The following is a 27,729-nucleotide window of genomic DNA, read 5'->3' as shown; positions in this document are numbered from 1 at the left end:
AAAACCTCATATTTCAATGAGAGGCATAATAGAGAACAACATTAGTTCATATATGTAAAGCGCTATTAGTATTCTCTGCGAACTACTGCCCGGGAATGCATCATGTGCCAGCACTCTACTTGGCACTTTGACAAACCTCATTCCATCTGTGTGCTGTTTACTCAGTGTCCCAAGCCCAAGGCTCTGTCCTTGGCACTGGAGACCCCAGTGAACACAGCTGGTGTGAGCCTTGCCCACAAGAAGCAGGCAAACCACTGTGGAGACAGCCATTAAACAGGGTATTGCACATTTAATGATTTGACTCTACTTGTGGTAAGTGCTATGAGGAAGTAGGGCAGAGTGACCAGTCAGATCCTTGTAACAGTCTCTGAGGTGGATCTCATCCTCAGTCATGGATAAAGAGTCATCATCAATATTTGTAACATTAAGGTGTGCTAATTATAATAATGTAAAATATCCCGAACAAATAATAATTATAATTATCACTATTATAATAACGACTTGAGAAATCATTTCATATCAACTGGTCAATGAGGAAAAGCATGGAAGTAAATGAGGAAGAAAGCCTAAATGTGTGAGAGTATATGGATAATGACTGCCAAAGAATTCAGTAGCAATGTCATATTTCTTCATAAAGAAGAATCCTTCCATGCGGAGGCTTAGAGACCTCCCGGAAGAGACATCCGCCTCACCTCTGGTACGGCAAGACACTAATAGAAGGAAACAAACACGAGGTTCATGTTCTCCAAAGATATGTCCTGTATTTTCCAAGACAGATTTAATTTTGAACACCTGGTCTCCCTGTGCCTATAAACCACTAAAATCATCTAGAAATATCAATATTTTGATGTTTAAACCACATCTGAGATTACCTCTTGAACCTAGAAGTAACACAAAGAACACTGGTAGATCAAAAATGCCATTTGTTTTGGAAAATACTGCCACTACATGCCAAAGGTTCTAAATAGTAAAAGACGAACATTGCCAATCAAGACCTGTTGCTCTCAACCTGAAACCCCATTACCACAGCTTTAAAGTTCCCACAACGAGGCATTCTTTGAATCTGTAAAATGAGAGTCCAGACAATGGTACTTCCAGATGGAGAAGGGTGGGTATTCCACCAAAACACCATGTGGTAAGTTGTTTCTTGCTTGTCTCCCTAAGAAGCAAAGCAACCCTAATGACTCGACAAAGATTCTCTGAACTAAACACTCCATGTGTCTCTCTACTCAGTGAAGAAAAACTCCTTGTAATTAGAATTCTAGGTCTATGGGTATCTCCTGACAGCTCACAATGGAAAAGCTATCAGTTGATTTATTATACAAAATGAGAGCATCATAAGGAATTCAGAGTGGTGCTAATGAGACAGCCAACCTTTGCTGGGACCTTAACTTGCTTCACTTTAATTTTTGCTGTCAGAAAATTGTTCTAAAAAATTATTTTCTGTTAAAGAGATGGCAAATCCATGGCACTTGTGCTACCACTACCCCTTTCCCCACCACAGTAAACGCTGCTCTCTCTCTGACAGACTTGGCCTCAGAGGACAGCTTAACAGAGTTCGGAGGTGAACACAAGAGTCAGAGTCGTTTGCCAAGCTCATGTAAACTACCCTACTCGGCACTCACAAGGCAATGTTCTATGACACCAACTGGATCCCAACAGATTTAAGCTGTCGCTATTGTTAAGACCCGTCTTTCATATTGCCGAGGCATAGGAACTGGACGAGAAGAAAAATTAGGTTGAAGTCAGCATCGAGTCAGTTATACCGTTCACCTTCCTTGGTTTCTGTCAGTTGTACCATAAACAGGTAAGATTACATTAGTCAATCACTGACCTTATGGAGTGCAGGAGCCAAGACTGGGACCAAGAATCCGTTGTAAATATAATTCACAAGCTGATTGCGAATCAAGGGGTGAGCCACCTAAGAGAGAAAGAGGCAGTCACGGAAAAGAGTTGAGTCTTTAGGTCTTCTTAAAATCACATGTTTCTGTGAACATCCTAAATTCAAAAGAGGAAACTCAAGTTCTGGCCATATATTCCACGGTTAAAAAATAATTCAGACTCCGAATCACCGTGTAATTTTTTCAGATGGTTTATTCCAAAGAGCTTGGACTTTGAAATTTGAAAATTGGTAATTTAAAAAATAAATTAGGTAAATAAATAAAAACTGGTAATTTTAAGTTTTAACTTTAAAAAAAGCAGATAATTACTAGACTGAATATGTATAGGGACTCAAATTAAAATAACAAACTGTAATATATAATTTTACCCCATAATTTCACCGGTGTCCCAATCAACTTGTGCCTAATTAAAAATAAGAATATAACTGTCAAAGTAGACAATTCAATACATTTATTTTGCTAGCAAAAAGAATTTGTGGTTGAAGATGCATTTTCTACCAATCATTTATACTGAGAAGGAAGGCATTTAGAAGATCTTTTCATAAAAAATAAGATTCCATTCAAAAGCAGAAAACATTACCAAAGGTATAACGCTTCCTATATTTGATTTTTGAAATATATTTAGAATGGATAACCATTCACTAAATATCTTTTGTGAGTAATCTTTTCAGTAGTACCCTCAAACAAGAAAATCTTTAAAGCATATGGCCTTGATTTCAAAAGATAGTGTGAAGTATATCATTTCTCTGCCTTTAACCATGCCTGTTATTTTAGTTCTCTTTCTTAAAAAAAAAAAAATAATAATAATAAAATCAAACAATAAAGTGAAAAGCAATTTCTAGGGAAGTAAAGCTAGATCTTTAAATTACTGATAATCTCTCTCTGTGTGTACATTTGGGAAGGAACTAATAGTTTCATCTTTTTTATTTCCACACACTTCTGCAAGAAATGTTGATAGACTGTAATATTAAAGGGAGGGGGGATCTTAAGATATAATCCATTTATCTCATATATAAATAAAACTTGCTTTGACTTAGCAATAAAAATGAGATAGAAACTAAAGTAATTTACTTGCATTTTCTTCCAAAAGCTATTTCTTTATTTGGTAGATAAACAGATTACAACTAACATTTTTCACCTTACAATCAACATAAGGAAAATTTGATTTCTTAATAAATCCAATATGAAGGTAATATGTATGTTGTATAGAAATAAAACATTTTTATGAAAAGCCACTACATCCTTAAATATATATAAAATCTGATTTTTACTGAAAACAGTAACAAGAAGTCTGAAGGTAAAAATCTAATCAAGAAGCCAAATATACTAGAGTTCAGCGGCTGTTTTTCCCCCCCGAAGCAGACCAATTTCAAAGCACAGATTTAATTTGTGTTGCTAAGAAGATGCTTAACTTCGTCTAAATTCAATTGGGATAACAATATTCTTTATGTAGCATGCACCATTAGGCAAAATAAAGTGTTTTCCTTTGTATACTCCCAAGAAGACCTTGAAGGAAGAGTGGTATAATTTGGTGTACTTAGAAGCCTAAAAATATCTATTTAATGAGTCAAGCATTGAACTTATTTTTGATGGTTAAGTGGATAATCAAAACGGAATTAGCACTTTTTTTAAGGAAGATCAGGAAAACCCACTCATTTCTTTTCTCACTTGAAACTTCCCCCAAACCTATAAACTAACATTTTCGTTCACTCAAGGACATTCAGTGTGCTTAAAAGAGAGCACTGATACTCACGGACAGCAAGATGTTTTACAAGGACGCTTACAACCCTGCCTGGCCCAGTGCTTGCCCCGGGGCCGCGTACCTGGATGACGTACCTGGATGACGGCGTTGCAGAACTCCAGGGAGTTCATGAACTGGACGAGAGAGGGGAGCAGCAGCCAGTCGTCCTCCAGCAGGCAGTGCCACTCCTCGCCCTTCTCCTCCAGCTTCGTGGGCAGCGAAGAGTAGAGCCCGCTGAGCCCGGTTGCAAGGACCTGTGTTGGGAGATACAGAGAAGCACTTGCCCAGCGCTCTTAGGCCGCAAGGTGTCCGGAACCTCTCAGCCGGCTGGGGCGGGGTGCGGGAGACACATGCAGGGACGAAGGCAGCCTTGATTCTGCACACCACACCCCCCCAGGCATTCGGGAGAGAGGCAGACCCATGAAGGGGGGCCGCACACCTGAGGTCTCCCGGGCAGAGGCCGTGACCAGCTCTATGAGAAAGGCTCCTGCAGCCCCGCTAAAGGGCATGACCAATAGGCACGTGGCTACAGTCTGGACGGCGCCTCGATCTGATCTCCACAAGCTAGAGTAAGAAGACTTGGGGATCATGGGTCAGGTGTGATGGTGGCTGCTGGGTCAGAGCCGAGGCATCAGCAGTAAGACAAGAGGAAGTGAAGACAAGGAGGAAGTGAAGTCGAGCATTATGTGTGAGGTGGCTGTGAGGGAGCCCCAGCTAGGCCTCTCCGATCCAGTATCAATCCAAAGCTCGTGGCCTCTACTTCCCTCCCTCGGTGCTAACATGGAACTTCTCAAGTCGGGCTGAGAAAGTTGAGGGTGACTGAGAACTCACATTTGTCAGGTGGTCCAGGATGGTCTTAAAGAAAAGGGTGATGCCTTTCACAGACACAGAAATATAGGAAAGAAACACACTTTCAGAGTCTATGACCAAGGGAAACCATGAATTTCACAGTACCGCAAGCCTCCCAGCTGGGAAGTGATGCCAGCCATATAGCCGCTTAGAGATGCCAACCTGGCAGCCAGGCCGCAAGTGGGCAGAAGTAGCACAGACGGATGTGAGAAAGTTCTCTATAAAAGGCGCTACCCCAGGATAAACCCTAAGGTTATGAAGAACTCAAATCAGAATGAAACATTCAGGGCAACATTCAATCCTGAGTTAAGCCCAGAAAAGAAAGAGTGAAGCATTCACTGATCTCACACCATCTAATAAGAGGTAAAAGACAACCTACAGGATGGGAGAAGATATTTGCCAATGACATATCAGATAAAGGGCTAGTATCCAAGATCTATAAAGAACTTATTAAACTCAACAGCAAAGAAGCAAACAATCCAATCATGAAATGGGCAAAAGACATGAACAGACATTTCTTCAAAGAAAACATACAAATAGCCAACAAGCACATGAGAACATGCTCCGCATCACTGGCCATCAGGGAAATACAAATCAAAACTACAATGAGATACCACTTTACACCAATGAGAATGGCTAAAATTAATAAGACAGGAAACAACAAATGTTGGAGAGGATGTGGAGAGAGGGGAACCCTCTTGCACTGTTGGTGGGAATGTGAACTGGTGCAGCCACTCTGGAAAACTGTGTGGAGGTTCCTCAAAGAGTTAAAAATAGACCTGCCCTACGACCCAGCAATTGCACTGTTGGGGATTTACCCCAAAGATACAGATGCAGTGAAATGCCGGGACACCTGCACCCCAATATTTATAGCAGCAATGTCCACAATAGCCAAACTGTGGAAGGAGCCTCAGTGTCCGAGAGATGAATGGATAAAGAAGATGTGGTCTATGTATACAATGGAATATTACTCAGCCATTAGAAATGACGAATACCCACCCCACCATTTGCTTTGATGTGGACGGAACTGGAGGGCATTATGCAGAGTGAAATAAGTCAATCGGAAAAGGACAAACATTATATGGTTTCACTCATACGGGGAATATAAAAAATAGTTAAAGAGATTATAGGGGAAAGGAGAGAAAATGAGTGGGAAAAATCAGAGAGGGTGACAAATATGAGAGTCCTAACTCTGGGAAATGAACAAGGGGTAGCGGAAGGGGAGGTGGATGGGTGGATGGGGTGACTGGGTGATGGGCACTGAGGGGGGCACTTGACAGGATGAGCACTGGGTGTTATGCTCATAACATATGTTATGAGCTATGTTTTATCAAACTCCAATAAAAAAATATAAGGGTGCTGTGGATATACAAAAGGCCCTGACCCCAGACTTGGGGGGCTGGGAGCAGGAAATGTTCTCAGAAGTGATGTCCAAGCTGCTGAAGAATTAATGGGAGTTAGCCCAGAAAAGATTCTTGGAAGGAGGACCGTTCCAAGCAGAGGAGGTACAAAAGCTCAAAGGAGTAAAAAAATGATGGCATCTGCCGGGAACTAAGAGAAAGGCAGGATTATCGGCACACAGGAGTAGAGGCAGGGTAAGCAGGAGTCAGATCCTGCAGAGTTTTGTAGACCAGGGAAAGGACACCGCAATGGGGAGCCCAGTAGACAGATGTGTACACCTTACGCCTTGGAGAGGGATCCGGACTAGAGGTGGAGCTCTGGAGCCATCCAGATGCACATGGTATCTCAAGCCACAGGGACCAGAGAGAAGGAAGGCAGGGAGGCTCGAACAGATGAGGTAAGACAAAATAATCCACCATGTCTGGCATCAGCAAGAGAAAGTCAGAAGGAAGTGTGGAAACGGCCCCGCGGACCTTGGAAAAATTCTCTGCAAGCTCACTGCTGCCTCTCCTTTTCCCTCGTCCTGTGCCCCCAACACCCTCTGTGTCCCTCTGTGGAGCGGTGGGCTTTCTTGCATTTGTTAGTTTGTTGGCCATCTTCTCCAGCTCACCTGGTCTGACTCATTCATTCTAGTCCACACTGGAGGTGTGGACGATCTGTGGGGTCAGGTATGCCGAGTACCAGATGCCAACAGTACTTGCCGAGGGTAACAACACATCCAGCTCAGCCACAGAGCACAGGCCTGGGGCCTGAGAATCTGGAGGTCTTCCTGTAGAGGAACCAGCTAATGATTGGGGGGGGGGGGCACCCAATGTGGAATAGAGGCCCACGGTGGAGTGTGAGGGGCTGTGAGAAAGACAGACAAGCCATTTCCATACAGGAGGAGTCAAAATTACCGACATCCATTCCTGTGTTTGCTGGTGACCTTTACCCACGCGTTCATTCACTCACTCGAAGCAAACGGAATGCCTTCAGGCCAGATACTACGTTAAAGTGCAGGAAATGAACAGTGAACAAGATGGTGCATTTATCTCTTTTTCAAAATCGGGGCATCTGTGGTCCCAGAGAAGAATGTCTCCTGTTTAAAGTATTTAACTCCTTGTCAATGCACCCAAACAAATCATTTTAATTCCAGTTTTGAATGTGACCCCAGTGAGTTGCCGGTTTATGAATGTGGAACCTCTGGCAAGAGAGAACAGAGACCGAGAGCTCTCCTTGCAGGGAAATCTAATCTTGATGTCACGTTTTAAAAATCAATTACATTTGCTAACTCATGCTAAATTAGCCGCAGTACAAAAGCTTTAATTCTGCATACTCCTGATTCCTGAACCACTTTGAGGCTTTGAAGATGAATTCATAAAGACAGGCTTAATTTGTCTGACTAAAAAGCTGGGAATAACTATTCAGTATATCAATATAATTACAGCAACATTAATTTTCAAATTACATACATCACTGACAGTAATTAAAAATAACACACACCTAATATTCACTTTTTTAAGAGAGTATTCTGAAAAGGGCACAGCTGAGATGCAAGCGGAAGCCTGCCTGTACAGAAGGACAGTGCCGTGTGACAGCTGGACACGGAGTCCTGCCTCTAAGAAAGCGGAGCTAGAGGATTGCCTGTGCTGTCCTCTTCTGGGCGGCAGAGAAACATGGAAGAAAAGAGTCTGCAGAATAAAGAGTATTACATAGTTTTGAGAACCTGATTATCAATTTTTATGGCTAAATATTTATATTGTCCTTCCCAAGACTCCGATGCTCAGAGTTGATCCATTCACCCAACCCACAAATATTTCTAGAACATCGACTGTGGACCTATGCAAGGCTGGTGCTGGGGAAAGAGCAGAGAACAAGTCACACCAGGTGAGCTGGACAAAAGAGCCGCTAAGCTAATAAAGACGACTGGGAGGCCCACTGCTCCATGGAGGGACACAGAGGGTGCTGCGGGCACAGGACAAGGAAAAAAGAGCGGCTGCAACAGGTTTGTGGATCATTTTTCCCAGCAGTTTAATGGCACAATGTATTTACTTTAAAAAAAACTTCATTTTGGGGGCACCTGGGTGGTTCAGTGGTTGAGCGTCTGCCTTCAGCTCAGGTCATGATCCCCTGCAGGGAGCCTGCTTCTCCCTCTGCCTGTGTCTCTGCCTCTCTCTCTCTCTCTCTCTCTCTCATGAATAAACAAAATCTTTAAGAAAGGAAAAGAACTTTGTTTTTAACCGAAATTTTTCAAAATATAGAGACACTGAACAGCTAGTTGAAAATAACACATCCATCCACTACTTTAGCCTTTTATTGATCCTGATCACAAAAAAAAGTAATTGTAAAACATTATATTTATTCCCTGCACATTAAGCATTAACTCAATATTTCCAATTTATCTTCTCTCAAGGGTCTCCTTAAAAGAAAACTAATCACCATATAAAACCATAAGGATAACAACAGTTCAAAACCACTTTCCTGACAGCAGATTTGTATGGTACTGGTTGAGGTCATGGATTTTAAAATCAGACTAACAGGGTTTCAAACCCAACTCTGCCCTTCACAGAGGTTTCTAGGGTTCAGTTTCTCCAGTGAGCTGATGCAAGAACAAAGAAAATAACACATGGACAGAGACGGGCATCATGGTTCACACACAGCAGTGTCTCCAGGGGAGGGAGGAAAGAGGACATGCACGGAGGGCTAAACACTTCAGGGAAGGTCCATCTTTAACTTGAAACATCTAATGGTACCCGGTTAATTTTAGCAAAAGAAAAAGATTTTCAGCAGATGGCTTTCATCGGAAGCTAGCAGCAAAGCAGCTGGTGGGGATCATTTGATGCAACTCACCAAAATAAAAAAAAACTCATAAATTCTGGGTATGGGATAAATAACTTTCTATCAATGGCTGTATACCTACAGGTTGCTCACTTAAATTTGCATTTCTTGATTTATTTATAGGCTGCTTTCTACTTTTGTCAACATGTTAACAAGTGATGGGGGCATAATCATCAATATTTGGCCAAAAAAATCCAAAGTGACAGGATCATATACAGTTGGCAATCATTTGTTGCGGTGAAATTGTTCCCCAGAGTATTCTCGATCTCCTTTTTTTCTCTCGGAAGAGCTGGTCTTGGCTGTAGAGGCAGCAAAACAAGGCCCTCCTATCAACTACACCAATGAAAGTTTCCAAAAGTGGTCCAGTCTCCAGAAGGAGTCATTACTCTTCCCAAAGCCTGATGCTAACACACTTTGACAACCATACTAATTAGAGAAAGCTTTTTGTCAATTGTGGTCCTTAGCTGGATAGCTAACAGAGTACACTTTTATCTTCAACATAAAGAGTTCTTTTTTTTTTTTTAATTATGTTGTCAGATGTAATTATAGAAAACTGGGTACAAATGAGATTATAGGATCTATCCTAAGGGGCAACTTACCACAAGGAATCTCTGTGTTCCATTCTAGCAAATAAGGTCAGCTGGAGTTGTTGTTTTCCCTCCAATTTTAATGAACTGTATGGTGTTTTAAAACAGGTGTTTGTGTGTTTGTTTGTTTTTTTTTAATTTTTATTTATTTATGATAGTCACAGAGAGAGAGAGAGAGAGAGAGGCAGAGACATAGGCAGAGGGAGAAGCAGGCTCCGTGCACCGGGAGCCCGATGTGGGACTCGATCCCGGGTCTCCAGGATCGCGCCCTGGGCCAAAGGCAGGCGCCAAACCGCTGCGCCACCCAGGGATCCCCTGTGTGTTTGTTTTTAAGTAGGCTCCACACCCAGCATGGAGCCCAATGCAGTGGCTTGAACCCTGAGATCACAACCTGAGCTGAAACCAAGAGTCTGATGCTTAACTGACTGAGCCTCCCAGGTGCCCCTAAAACACATTTTTATAAAAGCAACAATTACTCAGTGAAATCTGCTTATAGCACAATAAATGGATATCCTAACATTAAAAACATGCTCCATTCTGCTAATACATTTAAATTTTGATGTATGAAACATATAAAACAGAATAGAAAACCTCTGAGATTTAATAGATTTTAATAATTTGCCATAATTTCTTTGGAGCACTCTTTTTTTCCAAAAAAAATAAAAGCACATTACAAATAGAGCTAAACCCTTCTCCAATCCCATTACCATCTCTTCTCCTTCCTTCATTGACCTTAGTGCATATTATTCCTGTGCATGGTTTTGTACTTTTGCTGTATACATATGTATCCAAAAAAAAAAAACAGTATACACTAAGATTTTGTGAGTTAAAACTATATGTAAATTTATATAAATACTAATATACTGTATGAAACCTTTTGCTACTTTTTCTATTCAACATGTTTTTAGATTATTGGTGTTCACAGATGTAGATGTAGTTACATGCTAATTAATACATGTGATAATTCATTGGGGTTTTTTTTTTAAGGTTTTATTTACTTATTTATGAGAGAGAGAGAGAGAGAGAGAGAGGCGCAGAGGCATAGGCAGAGAGAGAAGCAGGCTCCATGCAGGAAGCCTGATGTGGGACTTGATCCTGGGACTTCAGGATCATGCCCTGGGCTGAAGGCAGGTGCTCAACCACTGAGCCACCCAGGCATCCCTGATAATTCATTTTGAATCCTGAGTAGTTATTCCACTGGTATAGAATGAGCTAGTTCATATATCTTTAATATATTTCTATTCTGCTCTTCCTCAAATCACTATTCTATTGAATCTTTTTGTGTGTACCCTTGTAAACATGTGCCAAATTTCCCTAGAGCAAACATCTAGAAATGAAGATGCAGGATCATATTCCATTGTATTAAAAATTGCCAACTATCATAGCTTTCCTGAGTTATCATACCACTTTATATACTCAAGAGTTCCTGTTTTTCCTTGCCCTTGACAACTATTGGTGTTATCAGAGACCCAACAGTTAGCCACCCTGATGAGCATTATCTGGTTTCCCACTGTGGGTTCAATCTGCACTTCCCAATCTAGCAAAGATGAGCACATTTTCATGTTTATTGGCTTTGGGCGTCTTCTGGGAATTGTCCATTCTTATCCTTTGCCCGGTTTTCTAATGGGTTGCTTCATCATTAGCTTATTAATTTGCAGCATTACAAATAGTTCTATGTACTTTGGGTACCAACCATTTATAGTTATGTGTATTGCAACTATCTTCTCCCAATCCATGTTTCTGTTCTTAATTCCAGTCATTTCTTTATGGTTCATGTGTTATAGGATACCTTGATATTTTATTACCAATGTACAAAGCGGTGGTTAGCACATGGGTCCTTGGGCCAGGCTGCCCAGGTTCAGATCCTGATTTTATCTCTTACTAGCCATGTGCCCTTGTATAGATTTACTCAATATCACTGTGCCTCAATTTCTTTATCTATGAAAAGGGTATAACACTCATACCTACAGTTGTGAGGATGAGATGATTTATTACAGGTAAAGCACTAAGAATGGTATCAGGCATATAGTACATTCTCAACAAATATATTACTATTACTACTATTCATAATTATCTGTTATTCCTGGTCTTTTACATACATTTATATGACTTTTAGCATTGATTTGTCGTGTTTCATGAAGAAACCTATTGGGATTTTGATTTAATTCACATTAACACCTTATAAATTACACCTTACAACTGCAAAGGGAAAATGGTATCTTTACGTGGAGAGATATAGTGGTCATCAGCTAAACCAATCAGGTGAGCAAGTGGAGCATCACAAAAGTGAGACAAGCTAACAGCATCACATAATGCTCATAATGAAGTGTACCACGTCACCTGTAAAATAGTCTTACAAACTCAAACCTGAATTTAATCAAGTGCTTAAACCAAGTTTCCAATTTGCAGGATATACCAGGGGTAGAGACAAGTAAAACCACATCAGAAGCAAACCCAGAGTAGGTGGGGCATTTGACAAGATAATAGCTGCTTTGTTAAAAAGTTAGTGCCATGGAGGAAGAAAGTGGCAGGCTGTTATAGATCAATAGTTACTTAGAGATTTGATAGTCAGAAACGTACCTTGTATTGGACTATGGTTTGGAAAAAAAAAACTAAAAATCACTAGGGGCACGACTGAGAAACTAGATATTAGATCATATTACGAATTATTATGTAATTTTCTGGGGTGTAATAATGGTATGATTATGTAGGAGTGTTCTTGTTTGTAAGAGACACATACTGAAGTACTTGATGTCTATGACTTAATTCCAAATGTCTGTATCTTCACTTCAAATGGTACAGCACCAACAAAAAGCGTAGATGATAAACACAAATAGTAACAATCTTGAATGTTAGTGGTGGGTATATGGTATTCATTTCAGTATTCTTCCAAGTTTTCTGTATGTTACTTTTTCTCTCCCATAATAAAAAGTTGTAAAACATATATGGCATTAACTTTATGGACTGATCTGCAGGGAAGTGTCATCCACACGATACCTATAAACTAAACAGCTTTCCATTCATTTAGGTCTTCTTTCATGCCCCTCAGTAAGATTTTATAACTTCCTCTGTAAAGGTCTTTCATATATTTGTTAGATTTATTCAAGATACCTTAGAATTGTGTTGCCTTTGTAAATGACATCTTTTCTAATTGCCTTTTGCATACTGAGCAGGAGAACCACCCGAATGTTTTAATGATTTATTTCGACACCTGCACTCCTTTAACAGAACTATCCAAAACAATTCAAATAAGCCCAAACTCAAACCTCTGTAGAGCTCCCTAACAAAACTGATTTTAGTAAGCTTCTGCCTCCACAGCATTGCTCATATTCAGCCCCTTCCTTCCATTCTCATCTCTATCACTCTTGTTTCTAGACCCTAATGTAACTCCTGACCCCCTGGGCGTCTCCCCATCGTGAGCAAACTCACCCATCCTACACAGTCAGATTCAACTCCTAAAAGAATCCTGGTTCTACTGTGTTATGGCTCAAGTTTCTTCAAGAGCTCTCTGCAGTGGATATAGCAAGTATAGTAGGCAGACTAGTGCTCCCCCCCCCCACACACACACACACTGTCTGTTCCTAATCCCTGAACCTGTGAATATGTTAGGTTACATGGCAAAGGGGAATTAAAGTTGCCTGTCAGCTGACCATTAAATAAGGAGATTATCCCAGATGATCCAGGTAAACCCAATGTGATCACAAGGGTCCTTAAAAGTGGAAGAGAGAGGCAATAGAGCACATTCAGGCAGAGGCGTGAGTACAAAAGGATGGTCAGAGAGTTGTCATACTGCTGATCATGGAAGGGGAGGAAGGGGCCATGAGTCCGGGCATGAGGGAGGCCTCTAGAAGCTGGAGAAGGCAAGGAGATGCACTCACCACGAGAGCCTCCAGAGAGGAGCACAGCATTGCTGATGTCTCGATTTCAGCTCAGTGAGACCTGAGGGACTTCTAACCTACTGTAAGATAATGAATCTGTCTTACATAAAGCCACCAGGTTTTGGTAATTTGTTGCAGCAGAAACAGAAAAGTAATACAGCAATGTACTCCAAAGATGCTTAGATTTAGCAAGAAGTCCCATTCTTACCTATGACATATTCTTGAAAAAGAAATCGTAAGAAAGTGCACTATTGAAGGCAATAAGAAAGGGACATTTAATACGCTGGCCCAGATGAAGGGGATCAACTCTTTACTTCCCATCTATCAATCTTTGTACAATTTCTAATTCCACTCATCAGAACCCAGAAGAGGCACACGGTACCCAGAATTTCTTCACTGAAGTTCTAGTTTTCAAAATTTTTACCCATTTGTTTGCTCCCAAATAAATATTCACCAGCAAAAATAAGAATTTAGTAGCATAAAGAAGATTACTGCTTTTGAACCTCAAACCAAACACAGTGCATTACTAACTAGAGTTGCTATTAGCATTTTGGGCAAGTCAGTTTTTTACTGTGCAAGAATGTTCCACAAATTATCAGACATGAAGCATCCCTGGCCCCTACACACTAAATGCCAGTTGACCTCCCTCCCCAGCCACCTCATGTCCCTATGATAGCAAAGCGTGCCCCAAAGACATTCCTCATTGCCCTCTCCCCTGGTCAAGAACCACCCATAAAATAATAAATAAAATAAAATAAATAAAATAAAATAAATAAATAAATAAAATAAAATAAAACAAAACAAAACATATAGCATTCATTAATAATGAATCTAATCTACTTATGGCAACTTGCCTGGCCTGTTCCAATAAAATTCATTAATGGTTTTACTATTCCAGCAGAATCAGGCATACTTAAGACAATATAGTTTATCAAGAAGTGTAATGAGGTGACCCGTAGAAAGAACAGACAATGGAAATAGACCAGAAGTGTTCACTGAGCTGGGAACACAGAAAGAGCTGTTGCCCAACATCTCCGACAAACACTGACTACAAAAAAAATAATCAGAGTCCTAAAGAATCTTCAGGGTCCCAGACCTGTGACTGTGGTTGGACCAGTGCAACATCTGCAAAGGACCTCATACTTTCCTTCTCACCATGCCGATGAGCAGATTCCTGCTCCCTCAAACTGTAAATACATATTTATTTTTAAAAATAAAACCAGCACATTGTATCTACAATTATGGTCATTATCCTGCTGAGAAACAAATTAATTTGTGAAACGAGCTGAGCAGGCTCACTACACGCCACAATTCTATGGTGCGAAATCAACTTGAAAAGCTAAGAATATAGAAAGTGGAGGTCTTACCAGTCACTCAGGATGTGCTCTTATAAAAAAACTAAAATAGTTCCTAACTCAACAGAAATGACACAAGAAATGGCAATACATATAGTTTCCTCTTGGCTTGTTTTGAGCTGACAATGCTCAGCCAAATAGCATCTCAACTTAAGATTTCTCTGCTCCCTCCAAAAGATTTCCTCCAAGCATCTTTCCTTAGAAGGTGCCAAGTACAACTTGCTGAAAAGAAAGGAATTAAAAAAAAAAAATTTACCAGTAGCACAGTAGAGGAATAAAGTAGGTGGCAGGCACCCAATGAGAGGGACTTACTGGACAAAAGTAGGTGTTCTCCACGATGTGACGGGCCACCATGTTGTTCTCAGCAGACAGAGACATGATGAACAGCAAAGCATCTCGGGCCTGCTGCCCTACTGTCCCCTCTCGGTGAATGAAGGGAATCAGAAGGGAGAAGATGAGGAAGTTGGCTGCCCCTTGGTCCTCACTAGTGTGGAAGAAGAGTTCCAGAATTGATGGATCTTTGGCCAGGATGGAACAAAGCTGATTGAGCAGGACAACCAACTTCCCCTCCACAGCAGGGGTGGTTGTTCCCGAACAAGAGCTCAGCAACATCATCAGGGGCTTTAGGATGGGTTTGTGGTGCAGCAGAGGCTGGTGTGACTGCGTGACCAACATCTCATACATCTTTAGCTGCTCCATTTTAGTCTCGTCGGTAAATTCCCTCCGCAAACTCCAAAGGAAGAGTTTCTCCATGATGTTCTCTGAGACCACAAACTCCAGAATTGGCCCCATCGCAGCATCCTTGGCTTGCTCTTCAATGAGCAAGAAGAGCATGTGTTCTACATAATTCTGTACAGCACTGGCCTCATCTGGAGGGATGGATCCATATTTTGCCTGGGTGTTCTTCAAGGGGTCATGCTTCTCTAAGATCTTCACAACCTGTAACCAATTCCAACATCTGTCATCTATCTATTGTTTACCATAATTACAAAAACACACCACCACTGACTTGTCATACCTTCATGGAAAATGCAGAAGCCATGGCCACAGTAAGGTAAATAATGAAGGGGCACCTGGATGGTTCAGTTAAGCATCTGACTTCAGCTCAGGTCATGATCCCAGGGTTGAGCCCTGCATTGGGCTCCTGCTCGGCAGGGTGTCTGCTGGTTCCTCCCCCTCTGCCCCTCCCCCCTGCTCGTGGTCTTTCACACTCTCTCTCAAATAAATAAATAAAATTTTAAAAGAGAAAAGATAAATATGAACGCTGTGTGTCTCTCTCATGAGAATAAAATGAAGCAGTTAAACTACAGAAAGCATATGTTTGAAGGTGCTCATTTAGAAAAGTTATCAATTTTGGCAATCTAAATGTCAAAGATGATAGTATGGTTATAAAAATTAAGCTACATCCATTCATAAGCTTTTATTATTATGAGAACTATTGAGCAAAATGAAAAATTGTGATACAATAGATGAAAAGTTATTTATATATTTTTAGATCCATCATTACCAACTATGTCAATAGTCATTTTTGCATTCAAAATCATGACAAGTCCTCAATTCTTTTTCTGAACTGTCAAGAATATAATATTGCTTTTTAATTTTAAAATACATGAAGTAAGTAAGACTGCCTGTGCATGTTCTTCTACAAATAGAGTTGATTCGGAGGTTCCAACAGGGAAACACAGCTCTTCACATGCCCTCGACAGAACATTCCTCCCTCCTCTACTTGGATGGGCACCCTCTTCCACCAACCATGCAAGTTTAGGAAGGATGAAAGGAAACTGATGAACAACAGACACATACCTAGCAGAATCAACCCTAGCCTATGGCATATGCTGCAACTAAAAAAAAAAATAATTAAAAAAATTTTTTTAAATGAAGATTTTGAACCTTGTGTTGTTTGAAACCAGAAAAAGCTCTGAGATGACTAATTACAAAATAAATCCCTAACATAGCAAGTTTCTGTTTGAGGCGATAAAAAAGTTTTGGAAACAGTGGTGATGGTTGCACAACACTGTAAATGTAGTTAATGGCATTGAACTGTACATTTAGAAAAGGCTATGATGGCAATCTTTGTTATACATGTTTTACCACCAAAAGCAAAAATCGACTGATGGTAAAATATAAGTAAAGCTCCAATTAGGTCATGTGACAGCCCTGGTGTTTCTCTCCCTTACCACTGCTGGCTAATGAATGCTTCCTACCTCTCTCCACCTGTCAAGACTTACTTCTACTTTGGGACCTAGAAATTAAAAGAATTCTTTTATCCTTGGGATGCCTGGGTGGCTCAGCAGTTAAAGCATCTGCCTTCGGCTCAGGGCATGATCCTGGAGATCCAGGATCGAGTCCCGCATCAGGTTCCCTGCATGGAGCCTGCTTCTGTCTCTGCCCCTCTCTCTCTCTCTCTCTCTCTCTTTATGTCTATCATGAATGAATAAATAAATAAATCTTTTAAAAAAAAAGAAGAATTCTTTTATCCCAACTCCCATGTAACTGTCTGACTTGGAATTTTTATGATAATATCCCACTCAATCTACTTCTTTAAAATGTATACACATAATTTTTAGACAACCCAAAGCCTTATCAATGACTTTATCTTTGTTCCCTTCTGCCTTCCTAAACTGCATGCTATGGGGATTATGTTTGTCTTTTGCAGTACCCTCCTGACCCAGTTCTATAACATGCTGTTACATGTTCTATATTTAGGTTAAAGAATTTTTGCAAGTCACTGGGGAAGCTGGCAAAGATACAATGCTATGTCAGCATGCATGAGCAATGAGAAAAATTTATTTCTCGGGGAAAGGTTTAAGTTTTTCCCCTGTCAGAAACAAGGCAATGGAGCCTTTACAGACCAGGCAAGTGTATCCTTACAGAATGACTAGATCTCTACAGAATCTGTAATCTCTATCAACCTCCATTATAAAATTAATAATGATTAAAATTAAATTAAATTAATAATGCTATCACAAAGGAAAAAAAATCATTCCAACACCTGACTTGACATTTGCAATGAGAAAGGCCTTCAGTTAGCAGCTACCCGGGTGGTACATGGCTCAGTGAGTGGTGTCCTTGGTGTCTTCACTGGATGTCCCATCTCCTTTGCAGTATGCCAGACTCCAGAATCCCACACCCCACACCCCCAGCCTCCCCCAACCTCCCAGAAGTCCTCCAGAATTCCTCTGAGGCCTGACGACCTCACTGGCAGAAATGCTAGGGCCTGGCTGGTCTTTCCCTCTGCTCTGGCCTTGCCAACTTCACACGGCACACGACCACAGTACTGCACTTGTCCAAAAGGGGTCTCCACCTCGACATGCATGTTTTCCAGCCCCAAAAGCTCTGACTTTAGGGCTCCACATTCTCAAGAATAAATTAGCAACACACTTTGTTGGTTCTATAATTTCAAAGTCCACATATTGAGTTTAGTTATGAGAGCTATCTATACAGGTGGGCCTCGGGGTAGAAATGTAATTATACTTCTCATGTGCTCAGACTGTCTAAACTGTCTAGAATTGAAACTGTGCTTTATACACTGTTGGTGGTGGGGCAAATTAGCTCAATCCTTCTGGAAAACAATTTGGCAATATCCAACAGAAGCCATAAAATTGTTACTGCCCTTTGACTTGTTAAGCTCACTTTGGGGAAAATGCCCCAAGGAAATGATCCAAAAATAATTTGTTAAGAAATGTTCATGTCAATGATATTTTCAATAATTAAAAAATAAAAATACCATTGACCCAATCAACAATAAGAGAATTATTATCAAAATATTATATCACCCTACAATAAAGCTATTAAAAATAAACACTAAGTGAATCATTACTAAATTATTACATGCAAATGTATATATGAAATCGTTTAGGTTAAAAACTAATATACTGACTGACAAATAGACACATGATCAGGAGTGAGTCTAGAAAAGATATAAATGGGATTTTATAGTTAAGTAGTTCTTCCCCCGTAAATTGATCTAATTTCATAATATAAATAAAAATAAAAGTAGACAAAGTAATCTTGTACTAATGTCTTTTACTGAGTTAAAAATAATTGAAATCTAATTTGCTGAAATTCCTAAGCCATATAAATTTACACGTGTGTATACGTACCTGTACTACATGCATGCCTCCAAGTATTTCTTACATATCTAAATGTGTGTAAGCAATATATGGAAAATCTATGTACATGGGCACAAAGTACATTCTTCTCAAAATTTATTGTCATTTATATTAATTTTCAACCATATTCCTTTGCAAACAGACCTACTTTTTTGTTGTTATGAAAAATCTTTTTAAAAGAGAACAGAGGTTTTTATACAGAATGCAAGCAATTTAGCCACTGTTAAATTGAAGCATCTTTGCCCTCTTTATAGTTGTAAGCTCCTCTACACCACCTCATGGGCCAATGGGCAGAGAAAGGTGAGAACAGAGCTGTAATAACCCACAGAGGCAGAAGGTTTGTTGATCTTCTGGAATGGAGCGGACATAGTAAGAGCCCTCACTCATTCGCAACCCTGGCCGGGCGGTGTCACTGCCTGGAAGAGGGTGTGTTACAGCAAGGCCTGTGAGTCAGGGAATCCACAGCTCAGCACAACGCTAATTAGCCTGCTGACACATATCCTTAACCTCTCTCCTTGGGTGTCAGGACTCGCCCAGGCCACCTCCCCTTCCCTTCCCGACAGACACACCCACGACCTGCTTTTACGAGTGGGCTCTCGGGGCCCATACCCAGGGCCTGGTGCCCAACCTGACAGGGAACGCCTAAGAAGCTTCTTGGCTAGAGCACACTATGCACTGAAACGCCAAAGACCCGCTGACGTCCCAAGTGTGCTGCACAGTGATGGATTCCTGATGTGACCTGGACTTTTCCTTACTCTTTCCTTTAGTGCTGTCATCTCACATCACTTCCACCAAACCCCAATATTCCTGTGTCCTGACTTCTCCCTGCTGCCTACTTTCACCCGTTTATCTACTCAGATCTCCCAGTACTATGGACCTATGGTCCCATGCTGCTCCCCGTGGCTTCCCCAGGCCAAGCACATTCCCCTGAGTATCCTCTAACTTAGGCTTTCAACCTTGCCACAGCTCTCCCAGCCCTGGCTTCTTAGCTGTATACTGTCTCAGGGATTCAGTTCAGGGTAAAAAAAATACCACTAAAGAAGCTGGAGAGACCCAAGGACAGACGAGAGGGAAAGCAAGCAAAACATGCTGTGCAAAGATTTCCTTTACAAGTTCACTTCTTTAGGTTGAAGATGCTATTTAATAAAGCAATCAGTCCCTGATAAAGCCCAAGCCCATTAAGAAAGCCAGCTAAGATTGGAAATAGCATTCTAAATGTTTCACCAATCATAGCTAGGCATTTGTTGGTCTATAAACTTTAATAAATACCAGCTGGTATATATATATGTGTGTGTGTGAATCATGAGCTTGGATCACATAGATCCTCACATAAATGATCAAAATTCTAAAAAGTAACAAATACATTAAAAAAAATCGACAGTGTGAACAATGGTACACAAATCATCATCTGACCAATACAGCTAAATTTTAACCTAACTTCAAAGTCATTTGCCTGGTAAGTATGAAGGTTATTAGGGGTAAATGAAATTAACAAAGAGCATATTTCTTTCATTAAGGATATCCTATCAATTACTTCTATCCTTAGCTCTAAAGATGGTTCCCATCAGTCAGTAATAACAGGCCTGAATTCCAAATATTCACAAATTCTAAATAGGAAGCTCAAAGCTTTCAGAATGAAAGATCCACATAATCACTCCTCCAGCTAACAAATGATTATTCTTCATGGTAAACACAAGTATTTACCTGTCAGATTAGCTTTGACTCCATCTTAATATTGTTTTATGTCTTACATACATGCATGTATTAAGAGATGATTACTTATGCCACTTTGGTTAGAGCCTAGTTATTTCAAGAAAGTCACATGAATACAACCCATACTTCAAAATCCTTTGGAATGCTAATTTAAAGTGGCACCGTGGAAAAAACCAAGTTACTAAGCAACATTTTCCATCACACAGAAGGAGGGCAGGCTTTTGCGATCTTAAGCCAATTTCCACTTAATGTACCAAATAACTACAACAAAAGTGAATTTCCATCCAGTCCTTGATCATCACTTAACAGCCATGTCTTTCAATCTGACACATTCCTGGTACACCTATTGCCCTGAGAGACATGTACTGAGTCATTTATTTTATATTAAGATAACAGCCCAATAATACACACATGTTTGTACAATTTGGTTTATTTCAGCTCCTGTCCCAAACTCCAGAGGCATACCTCAATCTGGGACAAAACAGGGTAAAGTATCTATACACCATACGTCCTTGGGACCAAAGATGGTCTAGCACTAATGCAACAAAGAAACATGGTAGGACCGTCAATCAATAAAATAACACAATAAGCTAATTCTTCACTTGTGTATGTTTTTTAAATTTAGGTATTAGGGAAAGGATTCGAAAGTAATGATCTATGTAATAATATTCCATTCCATGGCAAAAACAGACTTATCACTGAGCATACAGTGGGTGAGTTGCTGACATTTTCACATGTTCAACCACTTTAAAGTCCAACAGAAGCACAAGTTAATGCCTCGGCCCTCTAAAGAAACGTAGCTTTTGTTCTGCTTTACTGTCTACTGTCAAGTTTAGAGTACTTGAAAAGCTGAAACATAAATTTTTTAAATGTTAACAAACATCACTTGACTAAGATATTAAGATCAGGTTCTCTAATATTTCCCAACTCTTCATCTCTCAAAGACTTCATTTATTTCTATCATTTAGTCTATGACAAGGCAAAGAAAGACCAAAAGAATGAAGATGAATGGAAGAAGAAAACCGGTTTCACAGGGAACAGGTCAAAATGCACATCTCAAATCCATATATAAGTGCTCTACACTTCTTTAATAGAACCAGGCTACTTGAAGCTCTACACATGATACTATACTTAAAACACAGTACTTATTTTACATTATTATGGGAAGACATTTGACTTAACTGTTTTTCCTATCCCCATCCTCATCAAGAAGAAAAAGGCTACACTAGCTTTACTTCATCAACCACCATTACTCTAGTTGAGCTCTGAAATTTTCTTAGCTTAAAAATTGTATAACCACTTATTTTTGGAGGCTGAGGGTGGTGAGGAGCAGCTCTGGGCTACTGACTAACCAGAAGCATCCAGAAATATGCATTTACACTTGATTTTTTTTTTTAAGATTTATTTATTTTTATTTGAGTAGAGGGAAACGGCAACGAGAGAGAGAGAGAGAGAATCTCAAGCAGACTCCTCACTGAGCATGGAGCCCGAAACAGAGCTCCATCCCAGGACCCTGAGATCATGACCTGAACCAAAATCAAGAGTCAGATGCTTAACCAACTGAGCCACCCAGGCATCCCCCACTGATTTTACTTTTATCCCATCACCTCTGTCTTCCTGGCTCTAAGAGTAGACACCATTGAGTATATAACCAATACTGACTGATTCGATGTTTGAAAAGAGAGGACAGAGAATGAATAGAGCAAGGTCCGTGAAGCTTCACAAAGTACAACTCTGCCATTATGAAAAACAAGCGGTGGCTTAATTCACAAGGCAATATAGTTGAATATTTTTTTTAATTTATTTATTAGAGTGAGTAGAGGGGCAGAGGTAGAAGCAGACTCTCGGCTGAGCAGGGAGCCTAACTCAGGGCTCAATCCCAGGACACGGGGATCATGACCTGAGCCACAGGCCAGCCACTTAACCAAGTGAGCCACCCAGGTGCCCTAGTGGAATAGTTTATCTGGTGGACCAATCCTTCTTACTTCTTGCTCTCTCTTCCACTCAAAAGAAGCAAAGAAGCAAAGGCAAGGGATAAAAATGATGGTCCATGAGACTATAAACTATTCTTAGAGACTACTACAAAAATTAAACACACAGCCCCCCAAATCACACATCATTAAATCCAAGTCCAAAGATCTTATGAGAAAATTATAGAATGTTTTATTATTAGTGTACGCTCAAAGCTGTTTCCTATATCACCTAGCTCTTCTGAAGTTGTATTTCACCTTTGTTGTCTCTCAGTTCAACAATTTATTGAACATCTACAATAGGCTTACCTTATTCTTGGGACTGGAGATGTAGGTAAACTACAAATGGTCTCTGATCATGAGGAGCTTGAAATGACTTTGGGAAGAAGCTACTGTACATGTAATTTTAATAAAACATGGTTGGCATAACAGCAAAAGAGCACTCAGGATGCTGTTGGAGCTTAGAGTGGAAGCATCAAAGAGCATGGAAGGTACAAGGAAGGTTTCCTAAAAGAACTGATGTCCCCAAAGAGCTCTTAAGAGGGAGAGGCATTTAACCAGGGGGTAGGATATTCCAGGCAGGAAGAAGAGGAAATGCCTAAGGCAGAGAAGCCTGAAATAGCCTGACGCACACTGCCTAAGAGTGGGGGTGGTTAGGAACTCCAAGTAATGCTGCATCTCTGGAGACAAAATCAGAGACAAGGAGTGAAATGAGGTCAGACCATAATGACCCTGTGTGCCATCCTGGCCTGTAGGTGCCCTGAAATGTCCAACTAGAAAAATGATACGGGCAGAGAGCAACTTGCTGAGATGGCATCTCAGAAAGAGAGAGGAAGTATAGGCCAAGGGCTGCTTCCAATAGCCTGGATTCTCCAGGGTTGCCGTGAGGAATGTAACTATTCCTGAATGTCCACTAGAGAACCCTTCTGGAGATGTCATGAGATCACAGGACCCAGGGACCAATTTGGAAACTCAAGTGCAAGACTGGGCCATTTCAGGTCTCTGCACTGGCATGCCTCCCAAATCACAGACTGCCTTGGATGATGGCTGGTTGTGTAACAAGCTGTCCCTGACAGGCTGCAAGGTGTAGGTGGGCAAGCGGATATCCTCCTCCATCAAAGTTTGCTTTTTAAGTCAAGGTCTGGAACAGAAGCTACTAGTAAACAGTGGAACAAAACCTGTCAAATATATGTTAATTGTGCTGAATTTGTACTGAAGTACCCTAACAAACAGAAGAACTCAGATACCACAGACTTCTGTCGACTTCATTTTCCCTAATTTAACACATAAAAAGCATGGTGCTTGCCAGCTAATGGAACCCTTCAGTAAATACAATGCTGTCACTCAGTTCTGATGAGGCCACATCTCTTGCCAGCCTTACAGGTTTCCTTGGGTTGCCTCAGGGGAACCCAGGGGCTGTCCTCACAGGAGTCATAGGAGTTTATATCAGACTTTAGCTTACTTCCCAGTCATCTCAAGCGTTCTGCATGCACTCCCAGCCAGCACAACTCTCAGCAAAGTGCTAATGTATGAAACTCCCAAACAGTGAGTATCATTTATTCCTATCAACTGAAAGTCTCCTGCCTTACCTCTCACAGAGCCCTTTATCTCTGTTTTGCCCTGACTTTTCACCCTTTTTTGTACCACCAAAGAGCCAAAGCTGAGCATTTCTTCCCAGTACCCCTTCTCTAACATGTTCTTTTCATTTGTCATCAAAACCTTCCTTTCCTACAGTCAGGCTAGCAAAATCTCAGTTTCTCCACTTCCCAAGCCATTTTCACAGGTAATAGTCCTGTCCTTTGACTTAATTCCTGTAATCACTGCTATTCATTTTCTAATAATGTATCTCACCTTGTCATCCAAATTAGCATCATATATGCATCAACATATGTCATCCATATATTCGTTAAAAGCCCATATCATGGCTACCTGTTTAGCCTACAATGATGTATCCATAGTTGGGGCTAGTAAATCTCCACTTAACAATAATTGTGTTGACATCCCCATGCATTTCTTTGAGCCATATTTTTATTCATAAAGGTAACAAAAAGGCCCTCAAGAGCCTTTCTTGGAAGTAGACAGAGGCTGCGGGCACTTTACAGATTTACTTAAAAGGAAAAGTCGAGTCTAAAGAGGTTAAGCTAGTTAAAGGAATGGTTGAAACAAGAGTAAGACCAGAGCGTCCCCATTTTACAAAAGGAAGCATTTAATAACTTAACACCATTCCCTCTGACAAAGTTATCCTTACCCTTAGCTCTACCTTTTTCTGTACTCAAAAAGGGTACCATGCTTCAGATAACCCAAAATGTTTGATAACGCTGAAATCATTCATATCAAATATGGGAATGAGTAATATGATTCTAGGACCAACATATACTCCTTCAGCAATGTGAAAGAATATTTACACATTCCTGAATTAAGACTCTCTAGCAGTACTCTAGCAGCTTGGAGAAAGCTTGCCCGGGATGGAATTTGACAGGGCAAATGATCCATCCACATAAAATCAAGAGGGTGATGATAGATCATGTCTTTGAAGAGTGGCACAGAATGCTAAATGGATCACATCACAGATCCTCCACCAGGAATGCTTACAATTTTTACACAATATTTTTTACACAAATACACGAAATGGGCCCAGAGACAAGACTATGTATTAGAATGATAGGCTTTTTCAGCCAAATGAAATTACTGAGGCTGGAAATATTCTCAATATAAAACATCTGTGCACTCCTACCATTTAAAAAAATGAGAGCAAATCATTATTAGATACATTTATAAATGTGCACATACTAATATGTGACCATATTATGTACTTTATAAAAACAAAATAGAAATTTTTCAAAGATAAAGTTAAAAATAGGCCTCCTAAAATACTCTTCCCACATCCAGTGGACTAACGGGCACATCCCTTAGGGTTCACAACCTCACTTGGAGTCGGCACGTTAAACTACTTATAAAAGTGCAAAGTCAAAGATAATTGCTCTATCTGGAAAACTCCTGAATTATTTTCCTCCCTTTGCTAAATCCAGAGCAAATCCATTAAGATTCTAATAGCAAAAAGTCAGAGAATGGGAAATGCATAAAAAATCTTGGAAGCTTTACACTAGTGACAAGAAGCTACAAAGTGTAAAAGACCCAGAAGCAGAATTGATTTTGTTTTTGATCTAAACTGTGTCCCCCATAATTGCTGTGATTTGCAGGCTCAGTGCTTTAACCCCTGTGCTGTTTCCGGCCACAGAAAGGAACTGGGTAGTCATTAAAAAACTGTCACATAAATAGCTACTTACCGGCTCACCTAGGGAGTGTAATGTTGGACAAGTAGTAAAGAAGACCAATTTTATTTATTTTACTACTTGTAAACTCCCTGAGGAAAGTAGTGAGCTGATAAATTTTCTAAACATTCAACCCTTAATTGTCTATACAAGCAGATCCGAGCTACAGAGAAGTCAAACTGAATGATCAAAAAACTTTTATAATCAGCTTTGTAATGAATTCAGATACTGCCAGGCATCCTCTTTCCTTAAATTACACAGAGACCACCAGCCCGAAAAACAGTAGAGCATAGAGGTCAAGTACACAAGTTGAGGGACCAAGGTCTACATACTTGCTTAGAAACTCACTGCCTATAGAACCTCAAGCAAGTTCCTCTACATCTATAATCTTCCATTCCCTCATCTATAAAATGAGGAAGCTAACACTAACGGGTTTGTGGAGAAGAGCAAATGACATAACGCTTTTGAAGTACTCAGCACAGCACTTGGTAAATATTTAATACATGTGTACTTTAGCACTGTTAGAGTGTAAGGACTAGATGGAAATCAGCAGGGAGGAGGGAAACAGTCTGTAATCACGGTCAAGTCTATTGCAGAGTGACGTAAAAGTCACTGTAAGGCCAATGGCTGTTCTTCCAAAAATACCTGAGGAATATGTATGTTCCCTAATTGCTTTGATGGAAACCATGGTTTTCAAACAGATATCTAATCTATGAAAGAAAAACAAAAACAAAAACAAAAAAAAACAAGGAAAGTTGCCTTTCTTCCTACCTGCGAGAGTTCAGCTTCCTATATTTCTGGGAGGCCTAGACACCTATCACAGAGGTAGGAAACCCCTGGTTCAATGTGATAGAGGCCTCGAAGGCTACCTACACCAGCAAAAAAAGTGCAACTCATACATTACCTGCGCCCAGTGGTTTTTAAATACAATCATGCATGTTTCTGGGTCAACTCCCTGCAGGCTCACAGCCTGCTGGAATTTGTTCTCTGTAGTAACCGATGACATCATAAACCTTCGTAAATCAGTGCTTCTAAGTCATAGTTAATTTTCGGGAAAATTTGGCAAACAGTCACTGACTTTCAAGTATCATATAAGAAATGTAACTTCATCACATTTCACTGTCATCTTCTGAAACCTGTAATGACAATAACAAAAATGCATCTCATTATTAAATAGGACACTGGCCATTAAATTTAAATCAAAGCATAGACATTTTCAAAGTCCAACACAGAACAAAAATATCTACAAAATAGACATTTCTACCCAATCTATAGGCTCCCCTATTTTCTCTTACCTTGCTATTGAAAGTATAAAATAATGATGGTACCAAAACTACATGCATATATTAAACAATTATTGGGTTTATTTTCTCTACTACCTTCAACCACAAACCCCTAGATAATAATTCTAATCATTCAAATCTAATTTCTATAACTGAGCAAGAAACTATGTATGATACCATTGTCTGTGGAATTTAAAAATATCCAGAACAGGAAAGCCATTAGTTAATAGTGACAGAAATAAATACCCTGATGCAACCTGGGGTAGTTGTAAAATAGCACCCAAATTGGTAGGTCCAATATGATTGAATTTTTTTAATCAATGGCTGTCATAATGGAATTGAAAGTATTCTCAGTCATTTCATAGCTATAAAACAAGTTAAATTTTCTGGCTTTTCTGAAAAATAATAGAATTCCAAGTAACCTTGACAAATCAGAGATAGAAATGATCCATCAAAAACAAGATAGTGCTTACTCAGAGTACAAGGTAGCACACCTACAAATGAAAAATTAATTATGTGGCTAAAATATGAAGAAAGTCTGACTACTGCAGAGCCAGTCGGGAGGAAAAAGACATTGAGGTCAGAGAGCATGATCCAGTTGTGTGGGGCTAACTCGCAGAGAGAAGCAGTAAGATGATGTCAGTATCTCACCAGTTTGATCGCCCCACAAAAAGGACTGGGTACAGTTCCAAATACTATTTTTTGGGTAAAGTGATTACACTATAATTATTAGTGCAATGGAAAACAAAATCCATGATTAAATTTCCAGACTTGTAGTGCCAACAAACAGCAACTTTCAACTGAGTAATACGAAGGATATTACAAGGAGAACACTGGTCAACTGTTCGTT

At 40.1% G+C, this 27,729-nt stretch overlaps 1 protein-coding gene across 9 annotated transcripts in view; it reads right to left on the bottom strand.

Annotated features, from left to right (window-relative positions):
- FAM160A1 (family with sequence similarity 160 member A1) overlaps positions 1 to 27,729 on the bottom strand; it is a 232,600-nt gene that overhangs the window by 64,615 nt on the left and 140,256 nt on the right. For 8 of the 9 annotated variants that reach the window (XM_038559018.1, XM_038559020.1, XM_038559023.1 and 5 more), the window contains 4 exons: positions 26,501 to 26,732; positions 14,842 to 15,468; positions 3,738 to 3,896; positions 1,835 to 1,921 (listed from right to left, as the gene is read on the bottom strand). In XM_038559018.1, the coding sequence (XP_038414946.1) occupies positions 1,835 to 1,921; positions 3,738 to 3,896; positions 14,842 to 15,468; positions 26,501 to 26,605 (978 nt within the window). In that variant the 5' untranslated portion in view covers positions 26,606 to 26,732. The remainder of the gene's footprint in view (positions 1 to 1,834; positions 1,922 to 3,737; positions 3,897 to 14,841; positions 15,469 to 26,500; positions 26,733 to 27,729) is intronic. The other variant, XM_038559025.1, reaches the window with a different exon arrangement.

Source organism: Canis lupus, chromosome 15 (genome assembly GCF_011100685.1).
Source record: "Canis lupus familiaris isolate Mischka breed German Shepherd chromosome 15, alternate assembly UU_Cfam_GSD_1.0, whole genome shotgun sequence".
Taxonomy (NCBI): Eukaryota; Metazoa; Chordata; class Mammalia; order Carnivora; family Canidae; genus Canis; species Canis lupus.
Note: the sequence above shows the minus strand (reverse complement) of the source record. Positions and strands in the feature narration are given on the sequence as shown.